Source organism: Lissotriton helveticus, chromosome 3_1 (genome assembly GCF_964261635.1).
Source record: "Lissotriton helveticus chromosome 3_1, aLisHel1.1, whole genome shotgun sequence".
Lineage (NCBI taxonomy): Eukaryota > Metazoa > Chordata > Amphibia > Caudata > Salamandridae > Lissotriton > Lissotriton helveticus.
This window is the reverse complement of record NC_136061.1, coordinates 670852540-670872361: the sequence shown is the minus strand read 5'-3', so window position 1 is coordinate 670872361 and position 19822 is coordinate 670852540. Positions and strand designations below refer to the sequence as shown.

The window sequence follows — 19822 nt, the reverse complement described above, 5'->3', positions numbered from 1 at the left end:
TCTCACTGACAAAAGAAGTAACCCACTGACCTATTTACATTATTTGCTCTTCCTGATCTGCATGATACATGTCTTTTGCAGCAGGCACATTAACCCCCTGGGCTACCTTTCCACGAGTCAAAGCATCCACTTGACACGACTCCATCTCTCTCTAGGAAGAACATTAATCACCAGACTTATGACATTTTTATTGTTGCCGAAAATTGGTGAAGGCCAGGAAGGAGGAAGCAAGTGCTTTTAAAAACATAATCTACTTGCAAACATGACACTCCCACCCGAAGTACGCGCTCAGTGCGATCTCACCGGTCACACCACCCTAGAGCCTTCCTTCTCAAGGGTCCTATGACCTCAGTGACAGTCACTGTTGCTCTAGGGTGTGCTGCTTCGTAGGCCTGCCCAAAAGACAAGAGATGAGCTTCAATAGGGGTGGTGGTGGACAGGCCTTTAAGGTTAACCCACACTTGCCACCGCTAGGGTCCACCTGATGTGCTAAGACATCAGGGATTTTAAGGTCTTGCTGGCCTTCAAGGTCTAGCATGGAAATGTGCTCCCTCAGGAGAGTGGTCTGGTCATGAAGGGTAAACCTGGTTCCCCAGTTCTAAATTTGGAAGCTCTGACCATAGTGCCACATCCTCTTCCCCACTGAACATCATACTGCCCCACTGAGAGAAACTTGCACTGCCTTCAACTACAACCCAAATGAGCCCTGCTATGAACACCTGGATGCGGCTCAATTCAAATTACACACTAGACAAGAGCAATATGCAGACTAAAAAAAATAAAGTGACAACATCCTGGAAAAAGCAAACCCTCATAGGGACTTCAAGATTAAGTAAAGCATGTGAATTGTAAGAAGGAACAAATTGGTTACCTTAACGCTTTTGCGCTTATTATTCAGAAGACAATGAGTGCTTTTGCATGAAAAGTTAAGGACATGAGTACAGGGCAGGAAGGGACCAGTTTCAATGTCCATTGCTTATATCCTTAAAAAACGTAAGCAGTTTGGTTGAAAAAGACCACATTCAAGAATACAGCGTCATGGTATAAATTTTGTTTTCCAATCCACCCATCAAGCAAGTATTGCAGTACATCCAGGAATGGTGCACTTCCCCACCCGGTGAAAACACTGCTGTTCAGAGAAAGACAAGAAAACAAAAGCAGCTCTTCACTGGCAAACTCTGTAAAGTGGCACTAATGTGTTTCGGGTGTGAATAAAATCAATCGGGCCCTTTTCGACCCACTCTGTCTTGCTGTAATTATTTTTCATATTTCGAACTTTTTATTTCTCTCCGTCCCGTTTGAGTGAAAAATATTCGAAAAAGAGACCTTCCCAGCAAAAGTGTTTTTTGTTTTTGGATCCATTTCACAGGGGAACAAATAAAGGAAAGAGGGAGTAAGGGCTACAAGGCCCAGGAAAGGGGGCCCCACACCTGGACCTTGTAGCTTGCTCTAGTTCTTAGTGGCCCAGGGAAATGGAGCCCCATCCCCTGGGCCTCAAAGCAATAACAAGGCATTTCGTAAAACACAGCCCTATCACTGCTGTTCTACATACATTTTAAATGCACATTCCCATAAAAAAAAAAAAAATGGGTGATGCAAAAGTTAACAATAGCCAGTTGATCTGGCTGCTCCCTCCTCCCCTCACCCACTTCTCCTTACCTGTGTCTGGCTGGTCCTGGAAACAAAGGGGTCTTCTGTTGCCTAGAAACAAAATGCAGAAAGCGAATGGCCGGTACTTGACAGAGGTGCTGCCTGCCCCTGACACTGTGAGCCAACATAATTGCTGGCCCAGCTGCAGTGCCGTCCTCATTCTGTTTGTCCCTTCTCCCCATCCCTGCGCTGAGTTTCCGTGATTTCGAACCAGACTCCATTTAGTTTGCGTTATTCAAGACGCCATTTTGTGTTGCCCTCACGTAGGCCATGGAGGTAACCGAACGAACAAAGTTGCATGGGCCTCATTGTTCATGTATGCATTAACAAGCCCTTTTCTGACTTGTGAATGAATTGCAAAGACGCTGACCCCGTCACCTGAAACTGACCCTTTCATGAAGCCAATTTCTCTGGCTGATCGTTGTCTAAAATTGCCAATCAATGTTCAGGATATCGTTAACTTTTAGTTTCTTGCACATATCTTATCCTACTCAACATCTGAATTGTTTCTTTCCTTACGACTTTTCATTACATGGGTAGTGCTTTCAATTATGGGTTTGTTCGGCTTGTGGAAATTGAATTTGGGACAGTCCTAATAATTAACTTTTGGGTTGGGTTACTGTAAATTGGGTTTTTGTTTATGTGATACTCAGTTAGAAAATGTGTCCTATTGGTCAGAATTTTGCGCAGTGGGTGTACATTTATAATGAGAATATGGTGTATAAAAAGTGATGTCTTGCTCTATGAAATTGAGCAGTTTCCTGAGTTGTACACCGTGTTGTATTGCTTGGTTTACTGTTACTAGCTGCAGGTAATACATTTGATCTTTGACGCCATCCAGAAGTATTCCGTGTCTCTGTATTCCAAGACAGGAGAATCCGAAGACTTCGGGTGTGTCCCTGGCACCGCTGGATTCTAAGAAAACCCGGTTCTTCCGCACCCCCAGGAATGCCACCATGCCCTGTCCAGCTAGGTCAAGACATGTCGGATTTGTAATGTGATTGTGTGGGGCAAGAGGCCCTGGAGGAGCAGCTGGGCTAATTGTGAAAGTGTGGCATTTCATAGTGACAAGGGTCACCCTGTGTTTTAGCGGAGTGCGAGGCCCTGGGCAGCTGCCCACACTGCCCATGCCTACCACTGGCCTTGACCTGAGGCCTCAACAGGTGACATTGCAAATTAGCCACGAAGCCAATTAAAATATTGAATAGAACTAGTGGTACCAGTCATTAAGGGTGGAGGCCGCCCAACATTTTCCAAAAGTGAAGTGTGTCTGTCAAGCTGAGCAAAGGTCAGCCTGAGAAACACTCTTCATGTTTAGGTAGTCAGGCGCTGTACTTGCGCTAAATGTGCCTGGCTGACTGAGCTGAACTTTGCTGGGCTGAAGATGTTATACATCCATGTGGTGTGAACTTCTCAGACTAGAAAAGTCCTTGGTGGTCCTCCCCTCATGACAAGATAGGAACGTTCACTGATAGCCTGAGACCTGGGTGCTTCAGTTTTAGGCTCTTAAATGTCCCACTCATCTCAAGGCCTAGCTCCATTTGTTTGGCAGACCTCCCACAGAATTGCCCCTACTGAGGCTTTTGTAGGGGATATCAGCAAATGCAACATCAATGTGTGCACTAACAACAGGTTTCCAACTTCTTTCGAGGGAAAGTCCAGGGATTGCTGCCTCTTATCATTGGCTATTCCATGACAAGATCCGCCAATGAGAGAGGCTGCCGTCCCAATCCCCAGGAACCACAAGGGTTCCCTCCCGCCACCCGCGATTGCCGATGTGGCCTAATAAGCGGTCTTTTTTTTTTTAATGTCTGGTGCATGTGTGCATGTGTGCTTGTGTGCATGTATAGATGTATGTGAGCAGTGAATGGGTGTATGTGCATGTGTTTATACTTGCGAATATGTGCACCTGTATGAATTCATGGGTGGTGGTGGGCATGTGTGTGGCCTGCTCAAGGCTTAATTGGAGCCGGTGGTGGCCACGGGTACTTACGTTAGGGGACCATCACCTGTTTTTCTGCATCAGACATGGACACAGAGAAAGAGATATAAATAAAAAAAAAACCACACACACACACACAAAGTGGAAAGACTGAGGAAGAGAAAGACGAAAGAAACAGTCACAAAAGTAGGAACCTCAAATAGTGAGATAAAGGGTCAGGGAGTGTCTTGGAGTGGATTAAAGAAGCATGAGGTGGATTTAACTTTACCAACCTTTGATATTTGTGTGCCCATGTTTAATTGGACCGCTTGCGTGTAGAGCCTCAGGCACCGGCACGCTCTCTTTTACAAATTAACTACTGGGTCCGGGCCTGCCTGCCCCCAATGCTCAAATTACTGTCAGCCACTGAATACAACAGAGGTTGAAAAAGGAGCACGCACTCCAGATTGTCACAAACCCAAAGTCAAATTAGAGCTCTTTTACTAGCAAAACATGATCACATAAACATCCAGTGATTCGGGCAATGTGTTTTAAAGAACTATCACTACACACATCTTCATGTTAACAACAAGAGTAAGACCTTCCAGGCACCCAACAAATAAGCCAAAAGAAGTATCAAAAAACAAGATCCGGCTGAGACCAGGAATCCACATTGGTAGCACGAATACGTTTATTGTTTCCAAAAATCAGTTCTAATTCGCAGTATAAACATCTGTACAATGAGGGGATATTGAACCCCCTTAACAACATAAATACATTATTTCTGGAAATACCTTCATGAGAGGAAGGGTTCCCTCTGTGCCGGGGCATTATTTACAGGCAGCCCGGCATCCGTGGCACCATTTCTGAACTAAGCTCAGAGTCCATGGCTCCATGCCTCAAGTAGGTTCATGTTCCATGGTTCGGAGCAGCACCATGTGAGCACGCTGGGCATAACGGTCCCATGCAATGTCATGCAAAGGCTAACCCTGCCCAGGAGCTTCTTGGGTTTGGCATTCAGTGCAATGCGAGAGTTGCAGGCGGAGTCCAGTCCAACGTAGGAGAGACGCAGATGGAGTGCATTGCAATGCGGTAGAGTCTCAAGTGGATTCCAGTGTAATGCTGAAGAGTCAAATGAGGGGTGGGGGGCTTAGTGCAATGTTACATACAGCCTGTACCAGTATGCCCCACCAGCCCCTCGGTCAACTGCTGAAGAGGACATTGACAAACTTCAGGAGATTCCATAAAGCATGGAAGATCCGTGGTCCTTCTGAGGCGCAACCAACAGATTCGGCGCAAAACCTTAGAAGCACAGTATTTGGATTAATCCCTGGGATGGGAGATACAGTTCGCTCTAATGACATGGCACAGATTGCACATGTAACTCCTCCCCCCAACCTTGCTCGACATGGTACAGACCCTAAAAGTAAACTCGGGGATTATGGCACAGGTCCGGCACGCGAGCCTGTGGATGCGATGCAGATAATACTGATGTTACACAGATACAGCATGTAAACCCTGGGATGTGGTACTGATTGTGCCTTACATCCACAGACCATAGAAAGACCGCGCACATATCCCTGGATATGGTACAGGTTCTCATCGGTAGCCTCAGCAGTCACATTGTCCTTGCTGGATCGAGATCCGGTTCAGTGATGAGATACCATCCAGTGTCATCAGAAGCATCATTCTCGCCATCCCATTGGAGAAGCAGCGATGTCCAGCAGTCTCAGACGTAGACCAGGCCTCAGCCCTGGGCCCCTATACATTACTGGCCAGCTCCAGGGACGTCGTCTCGGAGCTCGAGTCGCTGTCTCTGTTAAAATATAAATAGGACATTATGCATCCCACAAAAACTTGACGGGTCTTAATCCAGAACAAAAATCTTGCTACAAAACTGAAACATCTATGTAATGTAGTCCCATCAATACTCTTCGCACAACAATGCCATTCCAACAAACCCTTGGCTTGTCCTCTTTTGAGAGATTGCACCAGAATAAGCGGAGTCTATGTGCTGCCCCACCCTTGACAAGCACTGACCCCACTCACCCAATCATGCTAACTGCATCTCCTGCTACTCCGAGAATGCTTATCTAGACACGGATCAGAGGCGCTATGCAGACAGATGAAATGGGAGGGTGATAGAGGATGAAGAATATTAGAGGTACTAATGGTATTAATGTGTATGCACTCCAATGGCCCATTGAGCCTAACTCGCAAGGCTACCTTGCAAGAGGGAAGCAGCTGGCAACTCAAACTCGTCTAACAAAATACTATCTTCAGCAAGATCAGACTAACCTGATCAATATCTCTGGATCCAACATCCAACAGATAATGTGGAGAGAAATCATGAAGGATAGAGCAAACGTTTGCTTTCCATGTAATATTGACAGGCAGGAATTGGTCTCCAACGGGCCATGGAATACATGGAGTGGCGAATGCTTCAGCCAATAAAGGAGACAATGAAGGCCGAAGAAGCAGCCTCGAGGCTTTAATGTCAGGATTAGAACTACCATATGTGACAAACAATCTTCTTGATGAAGAAGCATCTACATGCAAACAAAGGTGAGACTAGAATGGGACTGAGGTGTCTTAGATGAGTGGGCCTTGGCAGCCTATCATGCTCAAACAGCTCCAAAAGCAGCCTCCAAACCTGCAGACAACAGGGAAAAGGCTACAGTGACAGAATGGCCAATTTGTCCTTTAAAAGAACTATTGGGAGTTCTTTCATCCATTATATATTAAAGCACAGCATATAATGTTCCGTGGCCACCTGGACATGCAACTCCGCATTACTATAGGGAAGTGTACTCATCAACAAGAACACATCTTTCAGTCTCCCTGCAAGACCAGGCCTCAAATGAAGTACCTTTCAAAGTTTTCAGAAAATTCAAAGCATAATCAGCAAGACATATCCTGATTAGAGGAAAGACCATCCAAATTACTTATGGCACCTTCATTCTGTTAGGGGTATAGCTCTTAGTCCCTAATAGATGGTACACAAACAACTAAATTAACAGTAAAAGAGATTGAGGAAACAAGATATCCTGCAGCTGCATCTGCTATGTCAGTGTAACAGTCACAGACTGCTAGCTAGCCAGAGGCTCAGAGACTGCCACAACATATAAAACAGGCAATTAAAAACAGAGTATCTATTTTTTAGGTTTCGGCCTGACGTCAGCAGCACATGCGCTGCTCTCGTCATACGAGGCTTTTTGGATTTGATACAATTCAGTTATGATCTGTGCGCGTCGTTTAGTGTCACAAATTATGCCAAACACAGTGCAATGATTGCACTGAAGGCATGTCACTCACGGTTTGTTGCCACCCTGTCTCCTTTGATTCCCGCCCACCGGGATTGGATCGTTTACGGGCGGATTACACTCTTTCGTTTAAAGGACTCCAAGCACTATTTTTCTCATTTGCAGCGCCGTCCACACACTTGTAATGGCCGCTCGCACAGCCTCTCCTGCTTCAGCCCCCCACCCTTGCAAAATATTGTCAGAGTATGCACCCCAAGGCCATTACAGAGAGGAAGGTAAAACTCTTTATAGCCATGCTCAATGATGACAACCGACGGAGTTAAGAGAAACTTCCGAACCCTTTGAGGTCACTGGGTCTCGGACTTCGAAATCGTAATGAGAGCAGAGACACAAGCATAAAACGAAGAGAAATGCTGACAGTGACAAATGTAAAAAAATATAAATCCCCTCAATGGTCTCCGAACCCCACTGAGTTGTCTTCTGAACTAGAGTTGATTTAGATTTCTCCCTCTTCTGACCCAATGCCACCAGCACCAACTGACCCTGGACCATTACTGCTTTCTTTCCTACCACAGGACCCGCCATCATGGCCAGTGCCCCGAGGCCTTTCTGAAGTTCCCTAATCTATGAAAGTACACAATGTTCTTCCTGAATGCCGCTGCGCCATTTGCCCCCTTCCTGCCTCAGCACTTTCCTGTGGCATTGCTCTTTGCTCCACTACCACGGCACCCTGCACCATCTTTGACAACACTGACTCTGATGCCTGCTTGACTTTCGGTGCTAATGGCTTCAGCACCAGCGATGAGGAGCCTGAAGAAAGAACTTCCCAAGGCAAAACCTCCCCCTCCTGAGCCCACGAGGATGCCTAGCAAATTCCGGAGGGAGGCACAATGCCTCATGGAGTAGAATCAGAATAGAGAGAATCAGGCACATGGGTTGTCCCACTGGTAGATGATACTTGTTCTGTTTTGCAGTGATTCCGACCCACTGGATGCGTCAAGAACTGATGATGTGAGAGATATCTCAATATCTGCCACGGAATTCTAATCAAATTCAAGGACCATGGGAAAGCTTGTGGCATTGACCCATCCCCTGAATTCGGGATGTTAAATCATTCATGACGCTCTCCTCCAGAAGTGCTCTCTAGCACACGGTAGGCAAGAAGGCTGAGGACCTGGAACTTGCACTTCCCTCAGTGGGAACGAAAGCAAATATATTGACAGGTACTCCACCCTTTTGCTCAGTTATCTGACATTTCTTAGACCTTTTAATGTTGCCCTGCTGAATTACGTTTTTGCAGCTTGGGATATGCTCTACTACTCTCTACTACCTCACTCTCTACTACTCTCGCTCTAATACTCTACTTCCCTACTACTCTACTACCTACTCTCTACTTTCTACTACTCACTCTCTACCTCTCTCTCTCTACACCTCTCTCTATGCGTATATATGTGTTATATATATACACACACACACACACACACACACACACACACCTGCATATCTATATAAATACAAATAAAAAAGCATGCATACATATACATGTACATATATGCATACATATGCATGTTACGTACATGAAAGTTTGAAAAACACTAATAAAAGCAAAGCTAAAAAGAGACCTAATTACAAACCGAATTGCTTTAACTTAAACTAGGGCGAGACCTATTGCATTTTCAATGCTTGTTTTATATATTTATAGCATTGTTCTCGAGTTATCTAGGCTGTGGACTTTTCCTTTTTTCACCCATGGACCCTGATGGAACCTTGGGCCAGGTGGCAAACCACAACAAGATGCAAGGTTTACAGCTACCCAAGGCAGTGCACTGTACAGTGACCTCAGATGCCACGTGGTGCTTTGTTTGTGTATAAAGACTGCAAGGTCAGTTCCCATGGGCATCGGAGCGCTGTATCACAAAGTGGAATCAGCCTCCCCCTTCCAAGTCATGCCCAAAAATCCAGTTTTAGGAAACAGCAGGCAAGTCACAAGATGCGGTGTGTCACAAGGGCTGGCTGGCGTGCACAAATTGTGTCTTATGGCTCCCCGCCACTTGTAACCCTCTCAAAAGACAAGAAGCGCTCACTCTTTCAGCCCTTTGTGAGCTGCAAGAGAGGTGCCGGACTGACTGGGAGTGAGGGGTTGAAGCATAGGAGGAGTCAGTCCCCACAATCCTGACCCAGGATCATGTTCAGCTACTGAGATGCATATTGTAACACCTACTGGTAAAGAGCCCTACATGTGTGAATGAAAACTACGCTGGAGGCCTGTCTCGGGAGTAAACCTGTCATGTTTATTGCTTCCTTAAGCCTGTTTCGAAGAACAGATATATTGTCAGAGCAGCGGATAGAGGCACAGGGAGAGTATACTTGGATTTGACAGGGATCAAACAGTTTGCTAGTAGACCAGAGACTGCTGCACACGGCTACTTGCTGCACAGGGCATACCTTGAGCACCATATTGCATTTTGTAACTATACCAGGAGACTGGGCTTTCCTCTGCTCTCCTAGGTATTCTCCAGTCCATTTTCTAACCACACACCAAAGAAGAAGTATTTACACTGATTCCAAATACAAAGTCTATCCAAACAAGGGAACAAAGGAATACATTGAAAAACTGACTAAGAGCCCACAATTTGTCCAAATGGGAGGCCGGGATTAAAAACGTGGTCTCCTGGTTCTACTTTTCCACTAGACACAGCTATGGTGTCAGTGGCAACTTCCCATGGAAAGGTCACTGTGTGGTGGGTCCTGCCCAGCTTTAGAACACAGTATTTATGCAATCATGTTTAGGTGAAGTGGTAAACCTAAGACTGGATGTCAAGTATCCTAGTTCCATGGTTAAAACGTACCCACTGGACAAGATCCTGTGGCTGTAAGTGGTTACTAGGCACTAAGCATGGTAGATACTGATTTTTAACATTGGTGTTTGAAAGCATAAGACCTTTTCATTCCATGTGAATACTGGAGTTGTTCAGTTCCTAAACGGGGATCCCATAATTTGCAATAGTGAGCAGTCCAGGCTTAATCCAGCAGGTAGTAAAGGATTATAACTCAAATACAATATGAACAGTAATCAAACTCTCTAAAAATGTAATATCTGGCCGAGTTAGATCTTTAAAGACGGCCTGAGTAAGAATCTGAATTAAAACCAATGGCCTTGGAGTGGGTCTAGGCCAATGACCTCGGGCTAATTGACCCAATGGCGACAAGCTCTGCGCGCCTTGTCACTCTACATAGCACGCCCTTAAGTAGGAGCGTCCTCTGCAGGTAAGAGTGGTGGGGCAGCGGGGGTAAATGGAGGCAGGGGGTTGGCAAGGACTCAAAAGCCGACGATGAGTGAAAATTATTTGAGTTTCCCTCCTTGTCATCTGTTGAGTCCCCACCCGTGCAACCGCTCTTACCTGAACGGGCTGCACCTGCCCTTAAGTACTGGGACGTTGAATAATAGGGAAGTGGGAGACTTCGTTTACAGTTCTAGCCCATTGAGCATTTGCCTGACCTCCTAATGGCGGTGTGTTACCCTCTCACTACTGACCGTGCTTAGCAGAGCTGCACAAGAAGGAGAGGGGGACCTTGTGAATGTGATCAACCCTCAGCCATGGGACCAGCTGTGCTACTAGAAGGCTTCTGCACCCCGAACTCCCCTCCCTAAGACAGACGGATGTGGTCCTTCAGCCATTTTCTACATTTGGTTTCATTCCACCAGGTTTTACTTGGTTTTTTTCAAAAGCATTTAATGGAGCATGAGTGAAGACGTTTATAATTATTCATGTTATTTTTTTCCCAACAGCATTTAATGGAGTGTGAGTAAAGCATTCAGAAGATGGTGACTTCAGTGTCTCTGCTGTGACACAGTTTTCCCATGCTGCTCTTCGGCCTGTGACTTCGGAGCACTCTAGGCCCTCTGCCCCTTGTCCGTCAGTTATTGTGCACTAGGTCAAGGTCCAGGGTGGTACTAACAGCTGAAAGAACCCTTGTCTCTTTCTATTGTAAATGTTTCTTTCCAGGGCCCATTTGTTTCTGAAAGGGCAGCTGTGCCAAGGCTGCCAGCAGAGGACAATAGATGCAGTTGTTCTGTATGAAACACTAGTGCCTAAGAGAGCGTGTGTAACTCCAACACAGTCTGACCCAGAGGGAAATTGAGAGATTCCCCAAGGTACCAGCACCCTTGAAAATGCTGCCAAGGCTGGGGCAGAATCCGTCTTTTAGACTCCATCAGCATTTCTGAGATTACCGGCCTGGGAGAGAATCCGTCCCCGCCCGTGTGTGCACAGGCCGGGCCTCTGGCTGGAGGCGAGAAAGAAACTACCTCGTATAGACTGGGGGTGAGCATCTTATAGTTTCACAAACCAGCATCACACTAGTGTCATGATCTCAAACCCTCCAACTTATCTAGGTTTCTGTCTCTTGAGTATCCCCCAATCGCAGAAATACAGATGACCAATATTTGACAACCACTGACCTGGGGCGTTGTATTAGTTTGTTAATCGCCCAGCAGCAGCCTAACCTGCTGTCTTCAGAAGTTCAGAGCATTGTGACGAACTAGGCCACCAGAGTATCAGACATGTGTCCAACTAGTACAGGTGCTCGTCAATATGCAGCACAGCCTAGCTGGCCCATTAATAGATGAATTGTCTCATGAAATGTTATGGAATACTGTAATAGACAATGTCGTGTACTGCTAATGCTTTCATCCCATATGGTCCCTGCTGAATCAAAAACCCTTGTTTTAAGATGGCGCTTTCTAGTTGGGGTAGACAGCAGGGTTATCTGCTCAAGTTGTCTCTTAAAGCAGCTTTCTAGAATCTAGATACACAGTGTGTGGAAAACGCGTTCCCCTTATCATGAGACGTTTACCAACCTCTCTCCTCAAGTGGGTGATTTACCACAGTCTGCTCAGACTGTGTCGGGTACCAATGTTCTGGGAGGAACGAGCCTCTGGGTTTTGACTTCTTTAATTCAACTACTGTACGGTCCTCACTGCTGCCTTGGAATCTTCATTGGGTGACAGCGTCTCACAGTCTTGGAAAACAAGCAGTGGTTTTGTTCAAGGCGGACTCCTGAAAGGGGTTCAGGCGCGGTGCCATCCTGGCTGTACGGATGGAACCGCTACCACAGCTCAGCGCCACAGCATGCAAACCCTTTTGCACTTGTCCACACACCTGCCACCAAAACGTTTCAATGTAAATAAGTAAATAAAAATTAGAGGAAGTACTTGCTTTGTCTTTGGTTATTAAGGAATGGTAGGTACTTCAGATAAAGTCATATCATGTTGTTAAATAAAAAATAATACACAGGGCTCATTGGAAGGCGTGCGATGACCAGAGACAAACACGGAATGATTTGTGCTGCACATAAAATTAAGCAGTCTAATCCTACCCTTGGGTGGTATAAAGCCCTGTTTGGGGAAAACAAGGGAGGCACAGCTTTGGAAGGGCGAGGCCTGGGTTTAACAGGCGCAGTAATTACTGGGACACCTATGACAAAGCTGGATTAAAGGCTGGTGTTGCTAAGATCTATGGAGTAGGAGTGCACCAGAGGAGATTCTTGGCTTTCTACGCACTCTCCACAGGGGCCCATGAACCCGTAACCACGAGGAACAAGCTGTACACGCCGGTGCCAAGAAAGCAGCCAGTTCATCCACGGGGGCTGATGGTGTTTGTTTGTTTTTGCTCACTTACTTGGCTTCGTACTATGTCTATCTCCTGCAGACAGTGCTGTATGCTTCGCGGGGTGTTCCCAGAGTACCCTGTTATCTGCACACATTTCACTGCAAGACCCTAGCACTGAAGGGAGTCTCGTGCATGGAAAGCGGTTTCCGAGTTTGTGAAAATAAGGCTTGGGGCAGGCACTTATGGGTCTTGCTCCTTTTTGGGAGTTGGTTACATGGGCATAGAATGTCTCTGTAGCTCTGAAAAGCCTGGTGATAACAATTTCCAAACCTACTGCTCCTTTCAAATACAGCGCCTGTGCAAAGCCGCAACAGAAAGAAGAGAGTATATGTTGCGTCTATTGTGGTGCTTCAAGAGCTCTCGTGAGTGCAATGCAGGAGAATTGTAAGCTATCTACTTGTCCTCCTCAATCTCTACATTTCACCCTGAATTTCAGGATGAGATGGGATTGACAAATCAGCCGTGATGGACACATCAACCAATATCCCAAGCTGGAATGGTCATCTGAAATGTACATACCTCGTGGTACACGCCCATCAAAGGTGGATGCCAGGCATTAACCAGGCATCGCTCAATCCCATCAGCAAATCATGCACTATACATACATGATCTGCGGCTGGATTCCCCAGTACCCCCTATATCTGACCACTCCAGCAAAGGATCCTAAATAACCATCCTCACTTCATCAAGCAGATGCAGTATCCACTCCACTCTCTCGACCCCTGGCTTAAAGCCTGATGCGCGTTGGAGCATCTGAGCCAAGGAATGGCAATACATGCCCGCCCATCATATGATAATCAGTGAGGATCCTGCTTCTTCCTCCTAAACCAAAATATGCCTGGTGTGCCCAAGCGTTTCACGCCTGTCTAGTTCAGACAGATGCACAGACATCGTACTCTCTGGACTCCACTCCGTAGCACCTCTGCAGAAAGCTCCTCACCCACCTGAGTTCCTTGAGCGCCTTCTTGTTTTCTTTCCGCCTGTTCTCGTCGATTGGGTAGAGCTTGAATAAGACGAGACCCAGTAGGATCAAAGTTACAGGGGCTGCAGAGATCAGCATATTCAGAGTGAAATTCACCTCTTCTGGCTGAGAGCAGCCTCGGGTTTGGTATCCGGCGAAGCTGTGGAACACAAAGAAACCATTAGTAAGGAGAGAACACTAGCGGACAGGGAAATTAGCACCATGCACAGCATGCACCTATGGGAGACCTGCACAGGCAAGGTGGAGAAGAGTCATACCATGCACTGCCTTGGCACCATACACATTTCGGAGGCACTGGCCAATCAGAACATCGCTGAAATTACCAGTAGGCCAGGCCACATTCAATGGTGAAACCTAAAGATGTCAAGGGACCCCATAAACACACCATAAAAAAGCCAAGTTTTTATGATTGGGTACTATGTGGGAGTACGGAGGGGCATTTAAACTATCACTCTCCCAGCCCCTCCATCTACAAGATTGCTTTTGGCCCTATCCACTATTGCATGCATTTCCCCATATTCATTTTCTCGCAAAACATTCCCATTCTTCGACCAGTTACTGGCTTGCATTTGGGGGAATTCACAATTGACTTAAACTTACTCCAAGCTAAGTGTTGAGACTCCCAGAGAGACCCCAGAGGCAAACTTTGTGAAGAAAACATAAAAGGAAAAGAAGATGGCTTCATGGCCCCGAGATTCTGGATACTTGAGGGTAAAGTCATCAATCACATCTGGCAGCATGGACCTACATGGGTAGAAGAGGAAAGTAAAATGATAACATCTGGTATCATGGACCTAAAGCAAAAGGTCTCACAATATACAACAGCGAGGACCTACAAGGACAAAACGAGAGACAACAACATCTAGCAGCATTGACATACAAGAAGAGGTCTGACAATAACACCTGGCAGCAATGATCTGTAGCTGAGTAAAGTGAGACAATAACATCTAGTGGCATGGACCTACAAAAGGTGGAAGTCACCAAGGACATCTGGTAGGTGGGCACTAAACTTTACAGTTTTGATGACTCGTTAAGGAATAAATGTAGGCTGTGTAGCACAAAGCCTGGCATTGTTATATATAAACAGATGCACAATCTGAGAAAGCTCCTTCATTATCTTATAGCCAAAGTAATCAAGTGCACCGTATCTCTGTGAAAAGTACCATTTGCAAGTTTAGTTTCTTGTAACTGGTTGGTGGCATCTACTTTTTCTACTGTATCATATTTGAGTTTTACGAGAGCGTATGACACCTAGGGAAGGGTGGAGGTGGTATGCTTTTCCATGGAGCACTGCTTAAACCCAAATGCAAAGCTGGTTGTCTTGTAGCCAAAGACTCGATTTTCACCTTGTGACATGAACAAGTGGATTTTTTGCCTCTATGAAAAATGTGGAATGAAAGCATGAATAGCCTTTGTGTGCGAGGGTATGACAGAGTAAACCCTGCTTTCAGAAAAAAAAGATTTCTCTCCATAACTCTCACTAAAGCATTTTATGTGCAATCCCACACTATATTCAACATCTCAAATGCAGGTTATTTAGCCCAGTGCCTTATACATCATCTGTGGGAAAGAAAGTCACCAGCTCCCGCATTCACCTGTCAAGAAGGTTTCCCCCATATCTGGAAAGATTTAGCTATATATACGGAGATTTATCTGGCTTTCTGTTGCCTTTCCTATGAACTGCAATGGAGTTCTATGAATTGAAAGTCAGTATTTCAATTCAGTGCTTTGCATTTCCTTTGAGAGCTAACATGGATGTACTTCCTCACTAGAGGATTCCTAGTACAGGGTGGTTGGATCATGGGGATCCAAGACAGATGGGCTTGGCATGCTTGGTCTTCCTCGACTGCTGGTGAGACGCCTGCAGATCATGGAATCTGCCCAGCATCCGACTCAAGATGGCTGCCAAGATCCTCCTTGCATTGTAGTTGTATGCGAGCTGCTCTCCTTGTTGGGTACATGAGAAAAAGGGAGCTATTGGAATGCCACCCCTGTTTTGGGGCAATGTCGTCACCATGCAGATAGAATCAAAAAGTCATCCTGAAGCCTCTGATCTTGGGCTAGTCGCTCTAAGCACTGTCTGTTAAAGTCTAGTGCCTTCAGGTGGCTGGGCACAGACTAGCCGTAGTGAGCTTCGGAATGTGCCCAAAAGCTACTGTCTGCATTTTAGATTGAATGCCACACTTTGAGCCAAGAAGCCACTTCAAAATGAATGGTATCTCTAGGGCAATAAACAGGAACAACAGTTTAAACAGGACTGATATTACTACACACTGCAACCTTGAGTCCCACTGTTTTCTAAGGATTCGATTTTCACCAGTTGAATCCCACGATATTTGAGGTCAAAACATTCGAAAAATAATATGATTTAGGCCAATTTTACCTCTGTGTGTTAACTTTTAAAGCCATTAAACATCTATTCCCTTTTAAAGCAAGTATCCTGACAGGGAAATGAGCATTTCTTCGATATTGTGCCGCTGTATTGTAATGTATGTCATAAAACAGAGCATCTGGCTTTATGGGTTAACCTCGCTACCATAGGTGAACCGGCGAGGCACAGAGGTTCTCTTTTGCCTGGACAGGGCTGGGCTCTGGACTACTGTGCTGCAAGGGAGCCCTGCTAGAGCCACCTCAGCACTTCCCAGCCCGCTTCTGTCCCCACACAACAGAGATACCCTGAAAAGGGAGACGTCAAATGAGACAAACAGTCTGTTTGGCCCTACAAGGCGGAGAACAACATCTACAACCAGTAGTGTATGGAGTCACAAAATCAACTTTTAAGACATTTCATTGTTCATTTACTGTTTATGATTTTACCAACTGTTGGATAAAACTCTTCAAAATACTTACTAAAAAAAAGTGCATGGAAAGAAAAAACATCTGAAAGTAGGGATACATGGGGAAGTAATATTTGGAAGCGGAAGGGCACAGTAGGCCAATCACCACTTGGAAGGAGTGGGTGAAAGAACCACCTTTTGACAGCAAACTAATTACCTGTGGCTGCTGCGAGGCCAGTCTCTTCTCATTTCTAGATTACACAAACTACATCTATACAGACTTCAAAACCATGTACTCACCAAGGCAACAAGAAGGCAGATGCGACACTAACGCCCGATGCAACGGCAACGATGTAGGTGACGATGATGTTACTTTTCATGACGGCCACGAGGATGAGGAACGGGATGGCAGACTGTGAAAGAGGTGGCAAGAGGGATAGAGTCAGAGAGCACCAAAAGACCCCATCAGATGGCCTCAGTCTCCGACTGCGACCCATGACTGGAATGAGCGGACGCAGACTAGCCTTCTGATGCGGACGGAAGCAGAGTGGGCACCGCTATGGGGTACAGCAAGAACCCCTGAATGGGGTAACTTTCCTTATATTACCAAACCCCACAGGGCTGGTCAACAAAGCACTTTTAGTGCTTATGCGACGGAACAAGGGTCACTCAAAATATTCCAACCTTCCCAACAGGGTGTTTACAGAGGCGGTTCTTAGGCACCTGCTCTTCATCATTTCCATCTTTGCCCAGGAGTCCCACAGCCTTGTTTGCCAAGAGCGACTCTTATCAATCATTACCCCGGGCCTAGTCACCCCCCCCCCTCCCCCATCTGCTAGACAGTGTTCTCCCAAAACATTAAATATTTAATATTGTTCTGCATTTATATCAATGCGCAAGGTTGACTACCAACATATTGTCAAGGTAAGTCGATGTGGAATCAAGACATTAAAATGTACATGCATATGCTTAGCCTATTTGATGTTATTTTGGAGTGGATATATGTGCTGCTCGATATGGTTGACCATTGTATTTAGTTCTACAGCCCTGCTAGAGGTGCATGCTGTCCAGCAGTCATCTGTACTCAGCAATTCCTGACAAGCAACCCAAACATCCAGCCAACTATAGATTTACACTGGATCAGAAACAGCGCTGTGTGGGCTACTCCAAGACCAAATGCACAATCGCCCCAACCCTACCATCGCCGCTCCGCCATACTTACTGAGATGCCACAGTATACCGCCGTCTTCTTCCCAAAGCGCGTCAGGAACCAGTGCCAGAATGGGATGGTGAGGGTGGCTGAGATCTGAGAAAAAGAGAGCACATGGAGATCTTTATTTATAAATTGCACTGCCACTGAAAGGTTTAATGGTTCTAAAATAAAATACAAAGGAGAGAAAACAGAAGACCCACATTACAATAGCGCAATATGACAAAAAAATATCGGACCAAATTTCTAAATTTTTTTCAATTAACAAAAAAAAAGATGTAGTTAGCTTTGTATTAATGAGTAGGTAATGTTTGAGCTCACAATTCTTACGGAAGAGAGTTCCAGAGGCCTGGGACTGGAAAGTGGAAGGCACGACCTTCCATCAGGAAACCCATTTTGTGAACGCACAGAGCAGGTCGGCGTTTAGGGCATTAACACCTGGCACATTTTTGTATTCTTAGGATTGTAAAAGGCTCTTCGCAACGCAGAGAGCCAAGACCAGCACCATTTGTTCAGATGCCAACCAATGCAAACATTTCCAGGCTTCTTAGACAAGGTTACATTTTGGACATTTTGTACTACTTTCGCTGCAGGTTAGTCACAGGCAGTGCAGGCATACACGTAGAGACTTACAGTCATCAAGCCTAAATGGAAAGCATGCAGCGACCACAAGACTGTGCATCGACAGAGACAGTGAGGTCCCATAAATTCAGGCCAAACTATTGCCTCAGTGTGCCTGATGTTTCCTGGAGTCTTTCAGCTGAATATTCAGCATGTGCCAATCTGCTTCAGCACCAGTAGGCTTCCAGAGGAGAGAGTACTGACAATACTCTAACCCTACCGACCTTTTGCAAATCCCATCACAATGGACCAATAGTATTTCGAAACGGTCTGTGTCCTTTATGCAAAACAGTCTCTATTTCACAACTTTCTGCCTCATTTTATCCTTTACTCATTGACCCTTTTCCCTGCCACCCCAGAGGAGCCTTCCATAGTCGCCTGCTGCCATGGGTCTGTCTCCTCCTTCACTTCGGAATCTCTCCTTCTCTTTCTATTCCCCTGAAGTGCTTTGGGTCGCAATAAATGAGACATACGCTCTACATAAAACAACGTGTCACAACATCTAATTCCCGAAGCGTCCTAAGGCCAAGTGATTTAGGGCAGTCAGTTTCTTGGGTTTCAGATGAGGCTGTCACTGATTTAGAGAGGTTCCTATACATAATTCACTTCCTCTGGGTCCTTGGGAGGAAAGAGGCAACACTCTTTGGATCACTGCACACAGGCGTGGGGAGAAAACGAGAACTTACCATTGCGACTGAACCTATCTTTTTCTACATAGTGGAATCCATCAGCACCTCTAACACGGGCAAACGTTCCTGACCTCAGAAACATTTTTAAATGGGTACACTTTTAATAAATGTTCTCATCCATGCTACAAGTTTACCCAAAAGAAACAGTAAAACCCCATTCTTGAGGGGTACAGGCTTCTCTTTAGAGATTTTTTCCACGGCCACCAGGAGAAGAATGCCCAACACTGTTATGTTATTAAAATTAATTAAGGGCACATATACCCTGGGGCGTCTTGGCGCTAACTGTACTAGAGCACGAACTGAACACCTTAATTATTAAAAAGACATGTTCTGAGTTTTTCCCTGAAGGAAAGCAAATAGGTGATGTACCACTGGAAGATGCGTCTCAGAAACTTGGGGCCTGTGTTGTGCAGTGCCTTATGGGCGATAAACAGGGATTTAAATTGTACATGACTTGGCACAGGAAGCCAGGGAGACTTCCAGATTCCAGGGGACATGGAGTGGAACCTAGGCAATTCTAGAACCATTCTGGCTACAGCATTTTGTACTGTCTAAAGTATGTGAATATGTTTTTTCCGAAGGTTCATGCCAAGGCCATTGCAGTAGTCTAATTTAGATAGTTCTAAGGCGGGACAACTTTTTTGGTTTTTGCGGAAATGTAGGGAATAATTATTTTGATCATCCGGAGACTATGGCAGACAGAAGAGACTACAGCAGAAACCTGAGCTCTATAATTAAGCTTGCTATCAATTTGTATATTCAGGTTCTTCTCTTTGGTCAGGGAGAGGGGACAGAGCTCCACTGGCAACCAGGACGGGGACCAGGAAGGGGAAAGGTTGGCAAATGTTACAACCTCAGCCCCCCCTCCCCTCCCCTCCGAATTTAGCTTCAGACAGTGCCAGTTCATCCATGAACTGATTGTCCTCATGCAGTCCTGGAAGTGGGTAGACACTGTGGGGTTGTTGTTAAAGGCTGACACTACTATTTGAATTGCATCCGCGTAGAAGGTAGGTGAGAAGTCGAAGCTTCTGCTTAGG

General features: G+C 45.7%; 1 protein-coding gene across 2 annotated transcripts in view; it reads right to left on the bottom strand.

The window, feature by feature from the left end:
- Nucleotides 1–4240: 4240 nt before the first annotated feature.
- Nucleotides 4241–19822, bottom strand: part of MFSD2A (MFSD2 lysolipid transporter A, lysophospholipid) — an 87672-nt gene continuing 72090 nt past the window's right edge. For both annotated transcript variants that reach the window (XM_078680792.1, XM_078680794.1), the window contains 5 exons: nucleotides 17488–17571; nucleotides 16566–16678; nucleotides 14089–14232; nucleotides 13451–13627; nucleotides 4241–5387 (listed from right to left, as the gene is read on the bottom strand). In XM_078680792.1, the coding sequence (XP_078536918.1) occupies nucleotides 5333–5387; nucleotides 13451–13627; nucleotides 14089–14232; nucleotides 16566–16678; nucleotides 17488–17571 (573 nt within the window). In that variant the 3' untranslated portion in view covers nucleotides 4241–5332. The remainder of the gene's footprint in view (nucleotides 5388–13450; nucleotides 13628–14088; nucleotides 14233–16565; nucleotides 16679–17487; nucleotides 17572–19822) is intronic.